This window comes from Rhamphochromis longiceps, linkage group LG15 (assembly GCF_057381845.1).
Source record: "Rhamphochromis longiceps isolate RC_006_pf linkage group LG15, R_longiceps_female_GT1.1, whole genome shotgun sequence".
In the NCBI taxonomy this organism is placed as follows: Eukaryota; Metazoa; Chordata; class Actinopteri; order Cichliformes; family Cichlidae; genus Rhamphochromis; species Rhamphochromis longiceps.
The window spans coordinates 11,417,018-11,435,153 of NC_140571.1; the positions used below are offsets into that span (position 1 = coordinate 11,417,018).

Here is an 18,136-nt window from a genome sequence, read left to right on the forward strand (position 1 = left end):
ACTGCATGTCTTCATTGCGAACCCCTCTAATTTGAAGCACTGAAGCTTTTCCCCTTTGGTTTCCATTCAGTAAAAAAAGCCGATTATCCTTTATTGACCCTTAAACTCAGTTAGAATCTGGCGTGTTACAAAGCAGGTAAATACTCTACTCAGCAGGCAAGGCTGCTTGTTTTACCAACCCTAAGAAAATTATGGGCCATCTGATTGTTTTGGCATTTAAGTTGGATGTGCTGCCAGTTAGGGGTTATTTTGGGGTCTAGTGGAAGTAATGTGTAGTTTTTCTCAACACTTGAGTCCTGCAGTTAGAAGGAATACAGAGTAAGTAGACCAAGCTGTCCTGCCTTCACTTCCTAATGAGGCTTGTCAGGTGGAGGTGCTGGATGGATGCAAAATATTATTCTAAATATTGGATTATTTTGAGTCTTTAGCATTAAAAATAAATGTATGTCTGTGCTTGGGTTGGTAACCTCTGCTTATCTGCTGCACAAGTCAATAACAAAAATGAAAAGGTGTTAAGTAAAGAATTAAACCGGGAGCTCAAGCACCTTTCCACATCACCGATTTCACTTAGGCTCAAAGTGCACATCTGGCAACCCTGTTAGGCAGCTGAAAATGCTGACTGACAGCTTGACCAGCACTGGCCTGATTTTCACTCTATGTGACATTTGGTATACTGCCATGAAGCCTGGAGACTGTCACTTTGGGCAAAGAGTCAGTGCCAATAAATCTGTCATTTAAAAGTGCAAAATATGATTTAAATTTTAAAAAGAGCTTGTTTTTAATATCCTTTAATAGGAAGTGGGTGTATTTGTGTGACTACAGTGGCGAGTTTGCTCCAGAATTCACACTTACATGACTGCCTCATTCAAAAAAAGCTTTTTAATGTGACTAACTTGTCAGCTTTTTCAGTATGAGTGTAAACATAAATGTGCATGCATGTGCATAAAATATATACTATTAACTGTGAACTATAAAATATTTAAATTCAAGCAGAAGGTGAGATTTGAAGTTAGAGGTCTGTAAAGGTCACCGGTGCAAAAGGTAAAGCGAAAAGGTTATTCTGATTAGGGCTGCCACAAACGATTATTTTGATAGTCGACTAGTCACCGATTATTTTTGCGATTAGTCGACTAATCAGATCATCATCCATTAGACGTAAAACTACAGCTTATTGCACCAGCAGCATCTGCTCTTATATAACTATCATTAGCTTACAGCTTTAAGTGTTTAAGGTCTGTGCTAACTAAAAATAAAGACAAGATGATAGTTTATTAAATTTTAATGAAATTTGCAGATTGTTTCGGTGAAGTTTAATAAACTCCTTGCTATCTAAAATATAACAGGACACTGGAGTATATTCTGGAGCATCTCACACTTCTGATAATCAGCTGTCTGCTTGAGGTTTATTCAGCTGTGTAAAAACTATAACTTTAATCTCAGACAAACTGATTTACTCAGGAACAAATAAAATACTAAAAAAAAAAGCCAAACAATAACATTTTAAGTTATCTAAGTGACTCATATATATTTAACCAGAGTAGCGAAAGACGGCGGTGGGTTTGAAAACGATTTGCGGGGAGTCCGGTGTTCTCACGGCGCTAGTGAGCCTAGCCCCCGGCTCGCTAACGAGCTAGTGGGTAACAGATGTCTCCGAAAACGTCGGAGCGCTTTTGAAAATATGTGGTGTCCTGATAAACTGAGCAGATATTTGAGGTTTACACAGCTACATTCTCGCCTGAAAACATGTTAAACGTTTATTTTGTGACCCAGAAAGAATAATAAGAGTAACATTAAAACTAACTAGCTGCCGCCATTGTTGGAAACTGCGCTGGGCCGCGCTATGAATTCTGGGACACAGCTGCTTCTTCTTCTTCTTCTTCTTCGGGGTTTAACGGTAGCTGACATCCTTGTACATGCAATGCTGCCATCTTCTGTTTCAGTCCGTTATTACACTCTTAAATCCTGCCACTTATTCCTGCGTCTTTTGTGATCGTACAAAGTTTCAAACGACGCGTCGACTATTAAATCAGTCGTCGACGATTTTGATAGTCGACGTAATCGTGACTAGTCGACAAATCGTGGCAGCCCTAATTCTGATGTGAAATAAAGGAATGATGAGCAGTTTAATGCATCTGATCTTTGACCACCAGAATATCAATGATGTAGTAGCTCATCTGGCAGGTTAATATAGTACGTGAAGCACAAAAAGAAAGTTGTAAGCTGTCATTGGTTCGCTGTACAAACCAATGAGAATTAAAATCCATGAAGAAGGCAGGAAGCCTCTCAATTAGACATATTCAAAACAAATTAATCTAATTTCACTGCAATCTGAGCAATACTCAGTGAGGAGAAGAGCATAAAAATTGGAAAAAGGATCCATTAGTTGGTCATTGTGTTCAATCTTCGCTAAAATCTGCTCAGCGCTCTAAGAAAAGTAGCTAATTTTGTGAATTGTGGAGGGAGGGATGGATGGATAGACACACTGATGGACGACAGAGGCCTCGCCATCTCATTAACTTCCAGACTTACTTACAACAATTACTCCATTAATGGATTCACACCTCAAACTCCATCATTTATTTTAGAAAATAATAAGCATACAATAATATAAGTAGAGCAATAGAAAATAAAGGTAAGCACAATATATCACCAAACTGCTATTTGTTTATTTCCCGTACTAGAATCTAATTAATTCAGTTTAGTTTAACTTTGTTATCACCCACACTAGTCTGGTCCACCCCACAGTTTAAGCACCTCTACATTAGCGGTTTCAGCCCTGTTAAGGTATGTAAGACACAGTGTTATACTCGTTGTGTATTATTCATGAGTCTGTAGGAGGTCGAGGAACAGTATGTGTTCTTCCCTTTCTCTCTCTGCAGCAATTCCCAACTCATCCTCCCTGAATTTATTATATACATATAAAGTTTGTGTCACTACACCTACTAAGCGTTGACCAGCCAAACTAAACTTTATTTGAATTCACTTAAAAAGTTTGCTTTGAACCACTTCCTGGCCAGCAAAGGTGCAAACATGACACAAACTGAAGGGAGGCCGAGCGACCCTAAAGCTTCTTCTGTGTCTACGCATACTTGTCTAATCCCTAATACCGCCCCAGAGTCTCCAACTTGGACACTTTACTGGCCCGTTTCTGAAAAGTTAAATTTACGTGTGTGTGTTTTAAAAAGGTTAAAGGGTTCTTTTGAGAAGCAGAGCAAAGTTAGTGGTGAAAGACTCCCAGCCACATCAAGTTCAGCATTTATGATTCATGGCAAGAAGACTGGGGGCTATAACAACACACAAACACTTAGAAAGACGTGCATACTTAAATGTTGCTTAAAAGTCCATTAAATCGAAATATATGTTAAAGGAGTAAGTGCACCATGTATTGAGTAAGAGCACAGTTAAAGAGGACATTTTGCTTCGCTCTGTTTTGCTGTCTCAGCTCCAAGCACTTAAAAATATGGCATAAAATATGAAGAACGCTTCTTTCCCAGTCATTGAAACTTTGTTGTAACTTTTCATTTATATACAGATTTTTGCCACACAGACGTGTCCATACACCCCCTGGCAAGAAGAGGCATTTTCTGGCAAGGTAGCTGGGTCAGCATACAGTTTATGAGCAAAGGAGGGAAAGACAGACACGAGAAAGTGTTAGACAAGGTCAGCGAGTGTGAACGCACAGTGGTGAGCAGGCTGTAAATTCAGCAGGTTTAAAGGTCTGCACGGCAGTTTAGTTACTGCGACTATACGGCATGTTGAGTGACATCCTCATCCACCGACCTCCCCACCGAGCCAAACAAAACAAGGTCTGTTCCCTACCGGCAACATCTGACTGAGAGAAACCCACACACCTATCACACAATCACACTAAATCAAGCTGCCAACCTCCACGTGCACGCCCACACTCACCCACCTCAACAGGATTCCTCACCTTCATCTTGGCACAGCGCAGCCAAAAGTAACACAAGTTAGGTCACACGTGTGTTTAACGAGGCACAGCAACAGACATAAAGTATCTCTTCATCAGAGAAAATGTGGTGCATTAGTTAGAAATGCCAACGCCAGGCTTAGAGCTATTATATTAAAAGTAATTGATTTATTTTATTCACTAGAAGGAGGCATTTATTTTAAAGGTCTGCTTCTCCTCATAATTCTGGTGATTTGTGAAGTTTCCCCTTATACAGTTTTTGGAGCTTGCATCTGGGTTCTGAATAACAGACACAACAAACTAAGAGTGAAGACTGTGTGAGCTCTTTGTGAAAATGACTTTCCTATGAACCTGTTCAAAGCAGTCCCAATCACAGGAGTATTTTGTACCGTCCCTCCTTTATCCTAGATTTCTTCCTTCCACGGTCTCTCCCTCAAGACCACTCACACTTCAGAACAGAGACAATGAGCAGACCACATCTCAAGCTCTTTCACACACCAGCCCAACTGGATTTCTCTTTCTACAGCTGTTTTACATGCAACAAAGTTACCTGAAATGTGTCACAAACCTGCTGACTCAGACTCAGGAAACAAAACAACATCAAAAAAGGCTTTAACTTTATATGATCGATTTGACCCTGTCACAACTTTCAGCTACAAAGTCGTTCTTCATTGCCTCAGCATCATAATAAATGCAGACGATTAGTCATCCACATCCCAGTTGAGGTGCTACACTGTGGCGCTGTTACATAAAGAAAAACCCTCCCGAACTCCATACACTACAGTGGAGTCACTGTTTAACAAGGCTCAGGTCCACAGGGTCTCTGTGTAGAGATGCTGTGGAGATCAATCGTGGAGGTGGGAGCAGAGACTAGATTTTCTAGAGGGATTCCTCATCCTGGTCCACAAGGCTGAGTGTCAATGGCTTATGCCCTATAAGCCATTAACACTCAGCCTTGTGGACCAAATTATACATTTCTTTTTTCCTAATGGTGTTTTGATGTAATTTTCTTGCTTGCTCGTCTGTGGTAATAGCACATACATCTGCCCCATCATCAGCCTAGGCATATCAGTGTATTTGTTCAGAATAGAGCACTTCTTAGAAGCAGTACTGCAGTAAGGAAGCTATCTCACCATGCATGCATTAGCTTTGTGCAAGTACTTTAAAATAAAATAAACTGGTGTTGACTGCCATGATTTCTAGATTGCATTATTAGGCTCCAAAGTTGAATGTTCTGCAGTGTGAACTTTTAATATTTTAGCACTCTTCAAAAAAAAAAGGTAAAACGTTCTATTTTAGGAATCTGTGCTTATGCTTTGAATGAAATCCAAGTTATTTTTGACAATATTGTGCAGCTTTAGTCTGCCTATGTATTTGTATGCCAGTCGGTTAGACTGTGTGCTTGTGTGTGTCTACAGGAAACCAATCTGACCCAGGGGATTAGTAGCTGACCTGGAAAGTGACTCTCATTCTGTTCCAGATGTTTATCACGTGATAAAAGGTTAGCCCCCTGTGAGAAATAGGTAGAAATGCAACCTAATTTTTTCAAGACACAGGCCGTGTTCTCGCTGGAAAATCACCTTTGCATCTGATTCTGTTTAGAGGTTGAAGTCACAAGATCAGACTTGTACAAGCAGACACTGCCTTTTGACTCTTGACAGATCTTATCCTAGAGGCTGACACTCAGACATATGTCTATGGCAGATGTGGCCACAAATGGGCTCTTTTTCACACACACAGTAGACTTTATCCACTTTACCGTAGTTAAGATCCAGTGCACTGTAATGACAGAAATATAGCTGCCAAGTAATGTTAAAATATATCTATATAAATATTTAAAAATAATCCCTTCAGGCCAGAATATTTTAAATTGGAAACCTGCCTGACATTAAAAAACTGGCAACACTGTAGCGTGCTTTTTATTAAAACAACCACAGATGCACTCTAGGCTTTAAATAACCGCATAAATTCAGCCTTTCACCCCTCGTTCAACCGGTGCAAGCCGTGCGTAATGAGAGCTGCGCGGCTGGAGCGCACCAGCTGGCTGTACAAGAAGAGGCGTCAGTCTTCAGCATGAATCCTAACAGTTGCTAAGTTCTAGTTGCCATAACACCTCTCAATCATGCTCTTAGAACTCACAGCGGCGTAAAAGTGACGATAAATACCCCAGGTTTAGGTGGTTAAACAAAATGAGTGAAAAAACTTCACATTTTTTCACACATCTTTGTAGACTGACGGGATGATATTGACTCGGGATGATACACAGCTGTGTATATGCAATAGTTAGTGTCTGCATTGATATTAAAATGTGGGGGTCTTTTTGGGTTTAAAACAAACTTCACATGGATAAATTAACACTTAGAAATTAGCACGAGAGAAAATCGGTTTCGTCCACCTGGGCTGAATGAGGTTGAGGAGACGATGTGGCCTCCGGTGGGTTTCATGAAAGAGACCCTTTCCATTTTTGATAAACGTTTCTTAATAACTCCTACCGATAAAAAAAAATGTCCAGACGCGGAGAGCAACTTCTTACTATTATTTTGATAACGACCTTCAGGAAGGAGGGTTTTTTTAAGGAAAAGTTCTTACCGAGATACTGTCTGATGTCTAGCAGGATTTTAGGAGGTCCTCCGTTCAGCTGGTAAAATAGGGAGCCGAAACAGAAGAGAAACAGCGTAGCCATGCAGACCCCATAACCTCGGAGAGAAAATCGCAACGGTAAAACAGAGAGTAAGCTGTACTTTCTGCTGTTTCGCTCTCTAATGTGGTTGGTAGACTGGCTATGGCTGTGAAGGGCACTGCTGTTGAAATTCTTCATCCTCTTCTCCTCACAAAGCGCTGCGGAAAGTCACCCATTCGCATGCGGAAAGTGAAACTTGTCGCTTTGAGATCATTTGAGTGAGACGGACAGTTAACTGGAGACGCGCTGGCACCCAGATCTTCTCCGCTGCTGGAGCCACGGGGCTGTTTTTTGCGTACAGCGTTTCGCTTCTGCTCGCTCCTGCTCGCTGGATGACTGCTCCTTCCTTCCGTCCTCCCAGCCGAGTTAAGGGTCCATCCTTCTGCTCAGAGTCTGGGTGTCAGATTACTAAACGTGGAAATCAGAAAAACTTCCACTTCACACAGGATTTGGTTTGGATTGCAGTGCGTAAAACAGCGTCGCCTAAAGGCCAGGGAGCGGACTCTCATATGATATCGGTGGAAACGAGTCAATTATCATGCAGCAGCTTTAAAAAAAAAAAAAATAATCGTAGTTCTGTAATTTGTGTTTACAGAAAATTTTGAAAAAAAAAAGGCTTTAAAAAACAGACGGAAAAGTTTATATTCTCTGATAAAACGGTCATTACTCGGAAAAAGCTTAAAATTGTCTTATCACCAAATGAAAAGGAAGTATTTGTCTGATAAATGTTAAAAAGAAGCTACCGAGTAAGTTTATCTGCTCACCCCTCGTGTGTGTGTATGTCGTAACTTTCTCTTTCCCCCTCAGGCCTGTTGTTAGAAGCTTTGCTTTCCACAGCACAGCCAGAACCCACCATTACACTACACCTGTACTTAGGAGGCCATTCAAAACAGTAACTATTTCCTTGACAGCTACACAGGAGCTGTGACAACAATTTGACTCCACAGGGCAAATGTAATAAAGAGGAATAGAGAAAAAACTGTGCGCACACTGAAATGAACAGCATAATGCAAGCTAGACACAAAAATAAGGAATTTAGTCAAAATCTGCCATACAGCACAGAAGTTTATTTCATGGTACTACAGTATGGAAAGCACTGAGGACACCACAGTACCTCAGGCGTAGTCTAATTAGAATTACTGGACATGGCTCCAAAAGTCTTCTCCTTTTGATGTGTTTCAAGTCTCACATGCACCAAGAGGAAGCTCATAGTCTGCAAGGCCACTGCGAATGTTTCAGATGTTGGTCATTTAGATGTGTTTACTTTTAAGCCATCTTAACTTTAAAAGACTACTATGAAGATACTATAAAGATATTACTGACCAACTCTGTGTTGGTCAGTAATATCTTTGGACTGTAGTACTACTGACGTTTCTTTGAGTTTGCGCTTTAACATAGATGCACTGTGCATCTGCGAACCAAGCTGTGACTCCTCAAAGATTTGTGTGAACTATACAGATTAGTAAAAGCTTGAAAAATACCAAGAGGAACAGAAAATGAACTTCAGTTTTGCACAACAAACCTTGTGGTGGTGGAGTTATTTAAATCAATATCGACCTCTTTTATGGGATAAACGGTGCAAACAAATTTAATGATGGATTAAAGTATTGCATTGTCTTCAATGTATCACTGTGTTTTGTAGAATCTTGGGATAATGAGGACACCTCTCAGTCTCATGGGACTAAATTTGCTGGTGGTTCCTGCTTTTGATGAAGTCCACAATGATCCAGTCACACTCGTTGGTCACTTTATTATGTAAACCTTGCTAATACTGACTTGCACCCCTTGCACCTCCAAAGTTCAAAACACACCTCAGAGATTTTGGTCTATACTGGCATGAGGAAATCACACATCTGATTTCTTCATGTCAGTTCTCAGTCATCCAGGTCGTGGTAGTCTAAGGAGCTTGGAAAGAAAGCGACTGGACCTTTTGAAGTTTCTTGAACTTTCAAAAAACTTAAAGACGAGTTGCTTTCTTTCCAAGCTCCTAGAATAGCACAGTTGCAGACATGCCAGCTACACATCCATCATGTGAATCCTCCATTCCACCACATTCCAAAGGTGATCTACTGGATTTAGATCTTGTGACTGTGGAGGCCATTAGAGTGAAGTGAACTCATTCTCATGTTCAAGAAACCAGTTTAAGATGATTTGAGCTTCGTGTAATAGCATGTTACCATGCTGGAAGTAGCCATCAGAAGATGGGTACGCTGTGGTGAGTAATGATACTCATGTCGGCTGTGGCTTTTAAAGAATGCTAAAATAGTACCAAAAGGCTCAAAGAGTGCCAAGGAAGTATTCCCTACACCAGGGGTGGGGAACTCCAGGCCTCAAGGGGCTGGTGTCCTGCAGGTTTTAGATATCACCCTGGGTCAACACACCTGAATCAAATCATTAGTTTATTACCAGGTCTCTGAAGAACTTCAAGACATGTTGAGGAGGTAATTTAACCATTTAATCCAGCTGTGTTGGATCAAGGACACATCTAAAACCTGCAGGACACCAGCCCCTTGAGGCCTGGAGTTCCCCTGCCCTACACCATTACACCACCAGCAGCAGCCTGAACTGTTGATACAAGGCATGACGGAGCCATGGTTTTATGTTTACTTTAAATCAAGAATCATCAGATCAGCCAATTTTTGGTGAACGTGTGTGAATTGTGGCCTGGATTTCTTGATCTTAGCTGACAGAAATGACACTCAGTTGGTCTTACACATGTTGTCTGTTCAGAGATGGTCTTCTGCACTTTAACAGTTTCTACTTATCAGCCCAAAGCAGTCTGGCTATCCTCTGACCTAAACAAGACATTTTTACCCAGAGAACTCTGCTCACCGGATATTTTCTATTATTAGGACCTATTGATGGTTATGTGAAAAAATCCCAGTAGAGCAGCAATTTCTGAATACTGCACACCTAAATACATTGATATGCTGACGCATAAGTGCATGGTTAGATGTGTACCTAATAAAATGGCCAATGAGGTATCATGTATGGTGGATTGTTCTATCAAGAATCCCTCAGGATCTTAGGGAGCTTTCATTATAGGCTGTGGCAAGATGAAGTTATACAGCATCCATTCAAAAGCTTGGAAAGAGAAGTGATTCAGAATAATGGCAAATCAGCTAAAGCAGACAAGGTTCACTGTAAACCTTTCCCCCTGAAATATGTCAGTTTCAATGAGCAGTGGTTCTTTCTGACATTGAGTCGGGTAGGCATAAAGTATAACTATAAGACTATAAAACTATAAGAGATTGTTGAACTGTTGCTGCTTATTTGTTGGAGGGTTTCTTTTGCAGCCATCACATATTTTTGATCTTATCCATCTTGAAGGAAATGCTTGTTTAGCTGCGTTTTCACTCCGAAGAAAGATAGACATGAGCCGAGATGACTGCCATGCAAGTAAAATCGACTCCCAAATGACGCATGCAGTCATCGACAGGGATGGGGGGGGGACATATAACCAAACCGGGGTTTACACTCTGCTCTTTATCCATTTGTGACTCAACACTAAGACTGGAAAACCTCAGTGCGCTTTCGCTGTCAACAGCTGCACTGCAACAAAGGCTAGACAGACTGCCTGCAGAACAAATTTGCTTTGGATCTTGTTGTCATGAGCTGATGTGTGTATAGTTTTTGAAATGAGGCATTATGAGCCAGACAAAAGACACTGTTTCTAAGCTCCTTGTCTTTACAGAGTTCTGCCAACTGAGCCTTTGGCATTATAGTATCTACATGAGGTTATTCAGATCTGCCAATTCCAAACATGATAACAGATCATCTCTTGCCTCTTTATTAGTTTTCTGTGGCACAAGCAAGTTCTCTAAAAACAAAATGCGCTCAGTACAGTGCAAGTCTTGGGTCTTTGGTTTTTTTAGGTTATTGTTTTAATATATATTTAAAACAGATCTCAACAGTCCAGCACACAGGCCCAAAGCCAGTGTATAGCTTACACATAGCTTTCCACTACTTTGCCTTTGTGGGTACAGCTGTATAGTTGCAATGAGCAGGCCACAGTCATTGCAAGAAACAGTTTATTATATTTCAGAATGACAAATAGTTATGGACATTGCTTTTGTTGTTTCAATACACAGGCAAATCTGTATGGACAATCATTAGGTAGATGAAAACCAAATAAAATTATTTGTACACATATTTTACAATACATACTGTCGCTCCTTACTGGCTAAAGCAATATGCATTACGCAGGAAGGTATTGCTATTCATATAATACAGCTAATTACAAGATGACATGAAAAAAAAAAAGCAAAAAATAAGTTATTTAAATATCAATTACATATACAGAATGTGCAACTTCTGCTAAGCATTTCATATATGTAATTAAGAATTTAGGTTGCAAAACAAACTGGAAGTGAGTAACTGGAACTCAGTTGAATTAAACTTGGCATTGGGAACTCAATACTACATTAAAATACCAGCATAACCCCTTTGAAACTCTTTACATTACCTGACAAAGTTGTCCATTAATGGACCTGTGAACAAAATGTAGCCAATTTTTGCCTATAAAACAGTTAGACCATCTAAAGTGCATTTACAGTGTCAGTATTTTCAATCTTTACAAAACACTTTTCGGGTCTTCTACTAACGACCCCCTCTCCTCACTTAGCCCAGAGCACCACTTTGATTGAGAGGAAAAAAGGCATCGTATATCCATCGATCCATCTGCCTGCCAAGTGCCCACTGCAAAACATAACCTCTAAATTTTGGAGTAACTGTTGTTCAGAATTTCGATTAATGAAATGAAGTAAGTCATCAGCTTGATTCTGGCTACAAAAGTTATAACTGTTAGAAATAAAAAGGGAGGGAGAGAAATAATATTTATTTGTTCAGTTTCATTTAGCGTGCGCAAACGAAAGACTAATGAGATTCTGGATAGTTTCAGTTGTGTTTTTGATCCCAAGATTCCCTCCCCCCTCAGGCCGACCTCGCTCAGCATTTCCCTGAATTTTAAAACTTGTTTTTCTGAACACGGAGGTCAGCTTTTCACCTGATGTGACAGCTTGCATCGACCATTCCTTTTAACTGTTTGACAACTCATACTAGCATTGATTTGAAGAAAAGAAAATACATCCCACACAGCTTATTGTTCTGCTATGATTTAAATTCCTCAACGCTGCAGCCATTGTCGACAGTCCAGTAAATTCGGGACCTGACAGCCCAGACGTCAGCTGTGTCTTCGTGCTTCCCGGTTCCATAACCCCTCTGTAACGCGTACAGTCAGTGTGTTTTAATATGGTCCAGAGATGTTCAGCAAGCAATGGTCATGCCTGTGGCAAGCCTGTGGTGTTGTGGTATTAGCCTGGCTTCACTGGAATGAACACTTCAATCACTTAGAAACATGTTCTGGGCTCCACATCCATGTATATCAGTGAAATGATCTAGTTGAGAATGCATGTATAATATGTATAGTATAGGATATATGCCACAGTTCAGTCTCAGTCTTTGTAGCTCCTCAATCATAATGGTAAGGCAACTTAAAAGGTCCGTTGACACACCAGGGAATGTATTATTTCAGCAAGAGGTGATTGTAAATTCTACAGCAAAACAGAGCTTTCTTTAAGACGTTATATAAGAGCAAAGTGCCCATCCAGGATATTGTTGTGAAAGGGTAAAGTATAAAATACAGAACTATAAAATGACAGGGTGGGCTCGAAGTAAGCCCGCAACGATCAAAACGCAAAACACAAATTTTAACACGAGTCATTTTGAAATTAAGATGTGCACTATGCTACAATATATAAGCATGACACAAAATAAGCCACCTCGAAGCCATTGTTTGGTGTGTGTATTTAGTCGATTAACAGTCCAGATATTAAATGTGTCGCGTCATCGTGAAACTATTAGTGGGAAGCAAACATCGAATTATGTCGCTTTGGCTGAGCTACTTCCTTAAATGACCCTCAGATTAAGTTGCCTCTGCCACACGACAGATGAAAAATGAAGCACTTATGAAATATGCAGAAAATAGTCTTTCTTGGTTTTCTTTTTAAAAAAAAAATCCATCCTTAAAAAAACAAAAAAACAAAAAAAAAACCCTGTGTGCTATCTTCCTTAAAGGCAGATCCAAGTCTTTATTTTAAGACTTTGGGAGATGTCTTCAGAATGGAAGTCATCCCACACAGTGAGTCTACAGTCTTTTTTGTCTTTTTTCTTTTAAAGGCATCTGATATCTTGTCTTGGCTGTTTGGAGGAACTCCTCGATGTCGTAAACATTTGGAAAAAAGACAGCGTGATAAAAGAGAAAGGAAAAAAAAAATCAGAGAGCAGGATATGTCTTTAACATGTGCGAGAAGAAACGCTGTAGTGCCGCGAGGGCCAATTTACCCAAGGCCACCTACTGACCACGAGATGGTGCGGATCAGTGAGTTGATGCGACTCGACTCCACCAGCATGATTACGACTGAACCTCTCTGTGTGCGTGGACCGATCGCGCCTCACAGATCAGGCGGCGGACGTGACGTTCGTCCCGCACCCCAGCTTCCCACGCACTGCTCTCGGTTAACAAGGCCACGCGGCTCAGCGTGTCAATCCCTGCTGTTGCCAGAGTTGTGGAGTACATGGGTAGGCCGATGGAGATGAGCCAATCGGAGACTGTGCTGATGTTTCCTAAGGTGGGAGGCTTTCGGCACATCTCCGTCAAACCTCCAGAGGGGATCTGAGTGACACAGTGGTTTAAAAATCATTAGTTTCACAGGATGATGGTGCATTTTGTAGGCAACTTTGGCCCGAAAGCTCTGTTTCTGAACAACTCATGAGGCTCTATTAACATCTTTAGTGCTTTTACTGTTGTTTCATAACAGTAATTACATAGCCATTCCCTTTATTATTTCCACATTTAGCTGGACCATTAGATAGCCAAACAACCGTAATTTGCACTTCACCCCAACAATGGCTTTTGGTCCTTCGAACTGACCAATTTTCCAGGCTTCATTGTTACATTTCAGAAAAGCCTCACAGCATTTATCTCACACTAAAATGCATAAAATTGCCCAAAAGTGGACTCTATCGAAACACTCAGGATAATTATTGTTCCCTTACAGCCATGCGGTGTTGTTTACGGAGCTCTTTGACTCTGAGCTGGTCTATGGTAGACGCCACGTCTTTGACTGGCTGCTCCAGATCCTCGGAGTAACGCTGTACCAGCGGGTGGGGGATGCCGCATCGGCCGTGCTGAAGGAGGAAAGTTGTGAGAAAGACATTGAATATGGCTAGGAGAGAACAACACTTTGAAACCACTTAAAGCTAGTATCATTAAACGCCTTCTAAAATCAATAAGCAAATGCGTTCCTGTTCTTTGAAACGTCTATTCTTTCATTTGACCTTTTAGACAGCTATTCATGCAAATCACCTCCTCCCCATTTCCAACATCAGTGTCATCCAAAAGTGTCCATCTGCTCCTTCACCAGGAATGTATGAACCCCTGGGTCCTGTCCTATTTCCTACCTTCATTCAAAACTTTGCTATGCTGCTCCATCAAATCGCAAAACACTTTCATCTTCTTTCCCCCCCCCCCTACAATCTCTACTAGCCATGCCCTAACGCCCTCCTTCACTGAAATCTGTAGATACTGATTCACTCATAATCTAAATCATTCATTAAGTTACCTAACTGACTTCTGACAGCCAGAGTGAAGCCTCAAGGCGCACTGGCACACGTTGCTAGTAAGACAATGCGCCTCTCATGTCTCTGCCAGTCCACTTATGACTAACAGGAATCCAGCAGAGCTCTGCTGTGGTCGAGGGCCCCACTTCTCACCTCATCACTTGATGCCTCTGTTTGCATATGTGTTGTTTTCTTGCCAGTGCTGGGGGCTCCAACATGTTCAAGGGGCCCAGCCTGGGGTCTGGCAAGAGCCAGGAGGTTTTATAACCCCGTCTGCCTTCAGTAAGATTCAGCCCATAAACTTAACAGTCTGAACCGCATCATAGTGAGACTCAAGCCACAGTCTTTCCTTCTCAGCTCCAGCATATTTATTATTGCGCATGCACACACACACACACACACACACTCACAAATAAATGCCTTTAGATATAAAACGGCATGCGCACACAATGAGAAACACACAGACTCTAGACTCTATTAGCGTCTATTTTTAAACCAAGTTCCAAAAGCAAGCTGCTCATGTTTTTGCCCTGAACACAAAATTATTTGGATCAGAGCTTCGGTAAAATTATGACTGAGTTAAGTTAGGCATGTTACAATGCTGAACCAAAAGACCCTGACGCCAGAAAAGTATGGCCTGAAGGTGGTTTGGATTTTTATAAATCAAATATTTTTCTTGAGCACTGAAAAGGATGTGATTCTTTTTAAAAACCAAATATCCTATCTGTGTGTGTACATCTATTTTTCAGCACAAAAACTTCTGCTTCAAGAACAAACAGTTACTGAAGGAAACCAGTTTTAAGCTTTTTAATGATTCAATGTTAAACTGTCACCCTTCATTTTAATGGTATCTGAACTGGTTATAAATTCATCTATCACCAGTGAAAGTAAAATGTAATTTGTAATGTAAAATATGAGGTAACTTTTCATGTTTTAGATGATGCTTAACTAACCTTGTCAGAGTAGGGCTCCTCGGTAAGATCAATGCCCTCACTCTGCAGCCGTTGCTCCAGGAGGGTAAAAAGATCAGGACCTATCTTGGTATGGGAAAGTTTCCTCGTAACAGCCATCTTGCCTCCAAGATCTGAGAGCCAGGGAGGGTGCACCGCTGGTGGAGTGCCGGATTCCTCGCCCATGGATGAGGCTGATGAGGTGGCACATGGACTGGCTGGAGTACTTGGGGTCTTGGGAGGCAGAGCAGGGGCACTCAGGCCAGGGCTGCGGATTATAGGGCTGCTGGGTTGAGAGCGATTGAAGGAGTGGGTAGGCGAGGCGGTAGGGGATGGCGAGGAGGGAAGGGAGAGAGGGGGGTGACGAAGGCCATTGGCTAGTCTCTCTCTAGATTTCTTTGCAGGTACAGGGGGAGGGATGGGAGGCTTTTTGGGGTGAGTCCGCATCACCCTCTCCCCACTAGCACTAGAATCAGGAGGACTTGGAGTGGGGCTGGAAAGGGGCTCTGGAGGGTTGGAGGACATTGATGTTGGACAAGAAGAGCGTAGGCGAAGCTGTGAGGGTACTGGCGGCCTATCAGCCCTTCCTTTAGGACTAACCGTTGGAGTCCCATTTTGAGCTGGAGAAACGGCGTCTCTACAGGGCTTGATGGGGCTAGTTTTGCCTGATTTGGGTATTTCCTTACTAAGCTTAAGCTCCACACTGAGATCGTTCTTCTGCTCAAAGTTCTGCAGATCTCCCAGAGAGTGGGAGCGCTTCCAGGGTCCGGTGGGCTGCGGGGGACCATCAAGGTCCTCGCAGCTGCGGCTGGCTGGGATTGGAGACCGTCTTTGGGCTTTTCGCAGCCCGAGCAGGTTGAAGCCCTTAAGGGAGGGCTTGATGAAGAAACTTTTTGGAAACTTTGTGCGCTGATTTTTGCTGTTCTGCTGAAGAGCCTCTGTAGAAAGAGTCATGGGCAGTGTTGGGTAATCTGGAGACTGGTGTCCTGCTGAAAAATGACTGGTTGCTTTCCTGCTTTTACCTGGAAAATAAAAAAAATTCTCTTAGCTTTGAACTCTAGATAGTTTCCAAGGTTTCTCCCTCTTTACAGTGAATACGTTTCTCACTCTTCCACTTCTCATGGAAAGACTTGCGCTAATATAAATACTCTATTCATGCAAATACCGTGCATGACTCAGCATGAGTGTTCTTTACTGTCTTGGTTGCCTTTCCTCCCAACTGTTTTACATTTTTATGTCTGTAAAAATTCAGCAGCTTGCACACTGCAGGACTCCAATTTGTCCATTTATTGCACCACAGACATTTGCTGTCCTCTGTGATGACTTTTTGCAAAAATGAAGAAAAATTTATTAGAGGAAAAAAATGAATTAACACCAATACTCACTTTCCTGTGGGTCTGAAAACTAAATAAAAAAAACAAAACTGATAGAAACATCATATCCTTACAACATTAGCCAGTCAAAAGCAGACAGGGCTTCTAAAGATGAGATATGAAGATAAGTGTTCTGATTCATGAACTTTTGTTGGCACTATAGAAATAACCCCAAAGAAAGCTGCCTGAACGGGGGACTTCAAAAGCCTTGGAACAAAAGTATGAAGTAACTTACCATATATCCTTTGGTTTACAGAGCAAAATGGATGAATGAAATGGATGAGAGCCATATAGTGCAACTCAACAGTGGAATGACAGGAAGGAGTTCAATAGATGAAATCCCAAGAAATGCTTCAACAGTTCTCATGTGTATCAGAAAAGTTTGTTGACTGACTACGAAGGTTAAAAAGGATGGTAAGCTATACCTTTAAATACATAATTGCATAATTATGCACATACCGTTGCATCACTCTTAATTACAATCTCTAAATTTAATTATTTCTTTAGTCAGGATACTATACTTTGCTGTGACAGCGGCACACAGATGGGAAACAGGTAACTGGCTGAACTCTGTTCTGTGACTAATTTAGCATCTTTCAGATTATAAATGAAATATAAGCTGAAAATGTGTTTGGGCATTCAGTCATTTTTGGGGGAAAATACCTTAATGGACTGCATTGATGCCCCCAAAAAGATTTGTTTAATAAAAAAAATACAGTTAAAAAAAAGTTCTGTGTGCACTCATGATACACATACACACACACATTACATATTATAAATAATATTTTTAGCCAGCATTAATTAATGCATTAAAGGAGTATTTTAATAACCGAGTTATTTAATGATTGGAGGAAGATCTGCTGCATCTATACAGAGGAATCAGAATGTTAAAGAAGAGCAGACATTCAGGGCTCTACAGTGACGTTTTCCCCAAAATTATAAAGTTTAAATGACATCTGTTGGTTGGTTTTGAGTTATCTTCCATTATAAAAATTCATGCTGCCCTTTGCCAATACTCTAGATAAATAAATATTCAGAAATACTCATTAATATACAATAGCATATTAATGAATCTATTCTTTACGTTGGAAACATCCTTTAAAAGAAATGGAAGCCTTTCCCATTCCCTCTAATAGTAACTACTACCAAGTTTATTTTGATATAAAAAGTCATAAAATACCAGATAACATGCCGGATACTATTATTTACTCCTAAAAAGTATTCATTCACATTTTTCTCAAAATTTACCAGATTCAGATTTAATTGTTTTAATTACGGTACTTTGCAAAAGTCTTGAGCCACCACTTTTATTTTTATATTTTGCCCTGAAGGAGCCAGACATTCTTATAGCTTTTAAAAATGGCCTTGAGCAATCGCTCTCCAGATTTTGGGGCATATTTTTTCTTTGGACATTGACTGCTTTTTCAATACCTGACCAGGTTCAGATTTTTTTTGAGTTTAGTGAGTCAGACGAGCACAAAAAGGCACCCGACTCAAAGCATGAACTAGTGTTGTGTCTACACATAACTGACAACTGAGAAAGAACCAATTTTAAACGGGCCTGTGTAAATGTTTTGCAGATTCA

The 18,136-nt window shown here is 40.9% G+C and overlaps 2 protein-coding genes across 6 annotated transcripts in view; both read right to left on the reverse strand.

Moving 5' to 3' along the window:
• usta (uronyl 2-sulfotransferase a) overlaps positions 1-6,994 on the reverse strand; it is a 57,337-nt gene extending 50,343 nt beyond the window's left edge. Inside the window, exon 1 of one of the 2 annotated variants that reach the window (XM_085383301.1) lies at positions 6,518-6,994. In XM_085383301.1, the coding sequence (XP_085239427.1) occupies positions 6,518-6,746 (229 nt within the window). In that variant the 5' untranslated portion in view covers positions 6,747-6,994. The remainder of the gene's footprint in view (positions 1-6,517) is intronic. The other variant, XM_085383302.1, reaches the window with a different exon arrangement.
• A 3,603-nt stretch (positions 6,995-10,597) lies between these two features.
• The window catches only part of sash1a (SAM and SH3 domain containing 1a), a 174,480-nt gene continuing 166,941 nt past the window's right edge, over positions 10,598-18,136 (reverse strand). The window contains exons 18-20 of one of the 4 annotated variants that reach the window (XM_085383033.1): positions 15,182-16,200; positions 13,665-13,796; positions 10,598-13,281 (exon numbers count right to left, since the gene is read on the reverse strand). In XM_085383033.1, coding sequence (XP_085239159.1) covers positions 13,021-13,281; positions 13,665-13,796; positions 15,182-16,200 — 1,412 coding nt within the window. In that variant the 3' untranslated portion in view covers positions 10,598-13,020. The remainder of the gene's footprint in view (positions 13,282-13,664; positions 13,797-15,181; positions 16,201-18,136) is intronic. The other 3 variants (XM_085383034.1, XM_085383035.1, XM_085383036.1) reach the window with 3 other exon arrangements.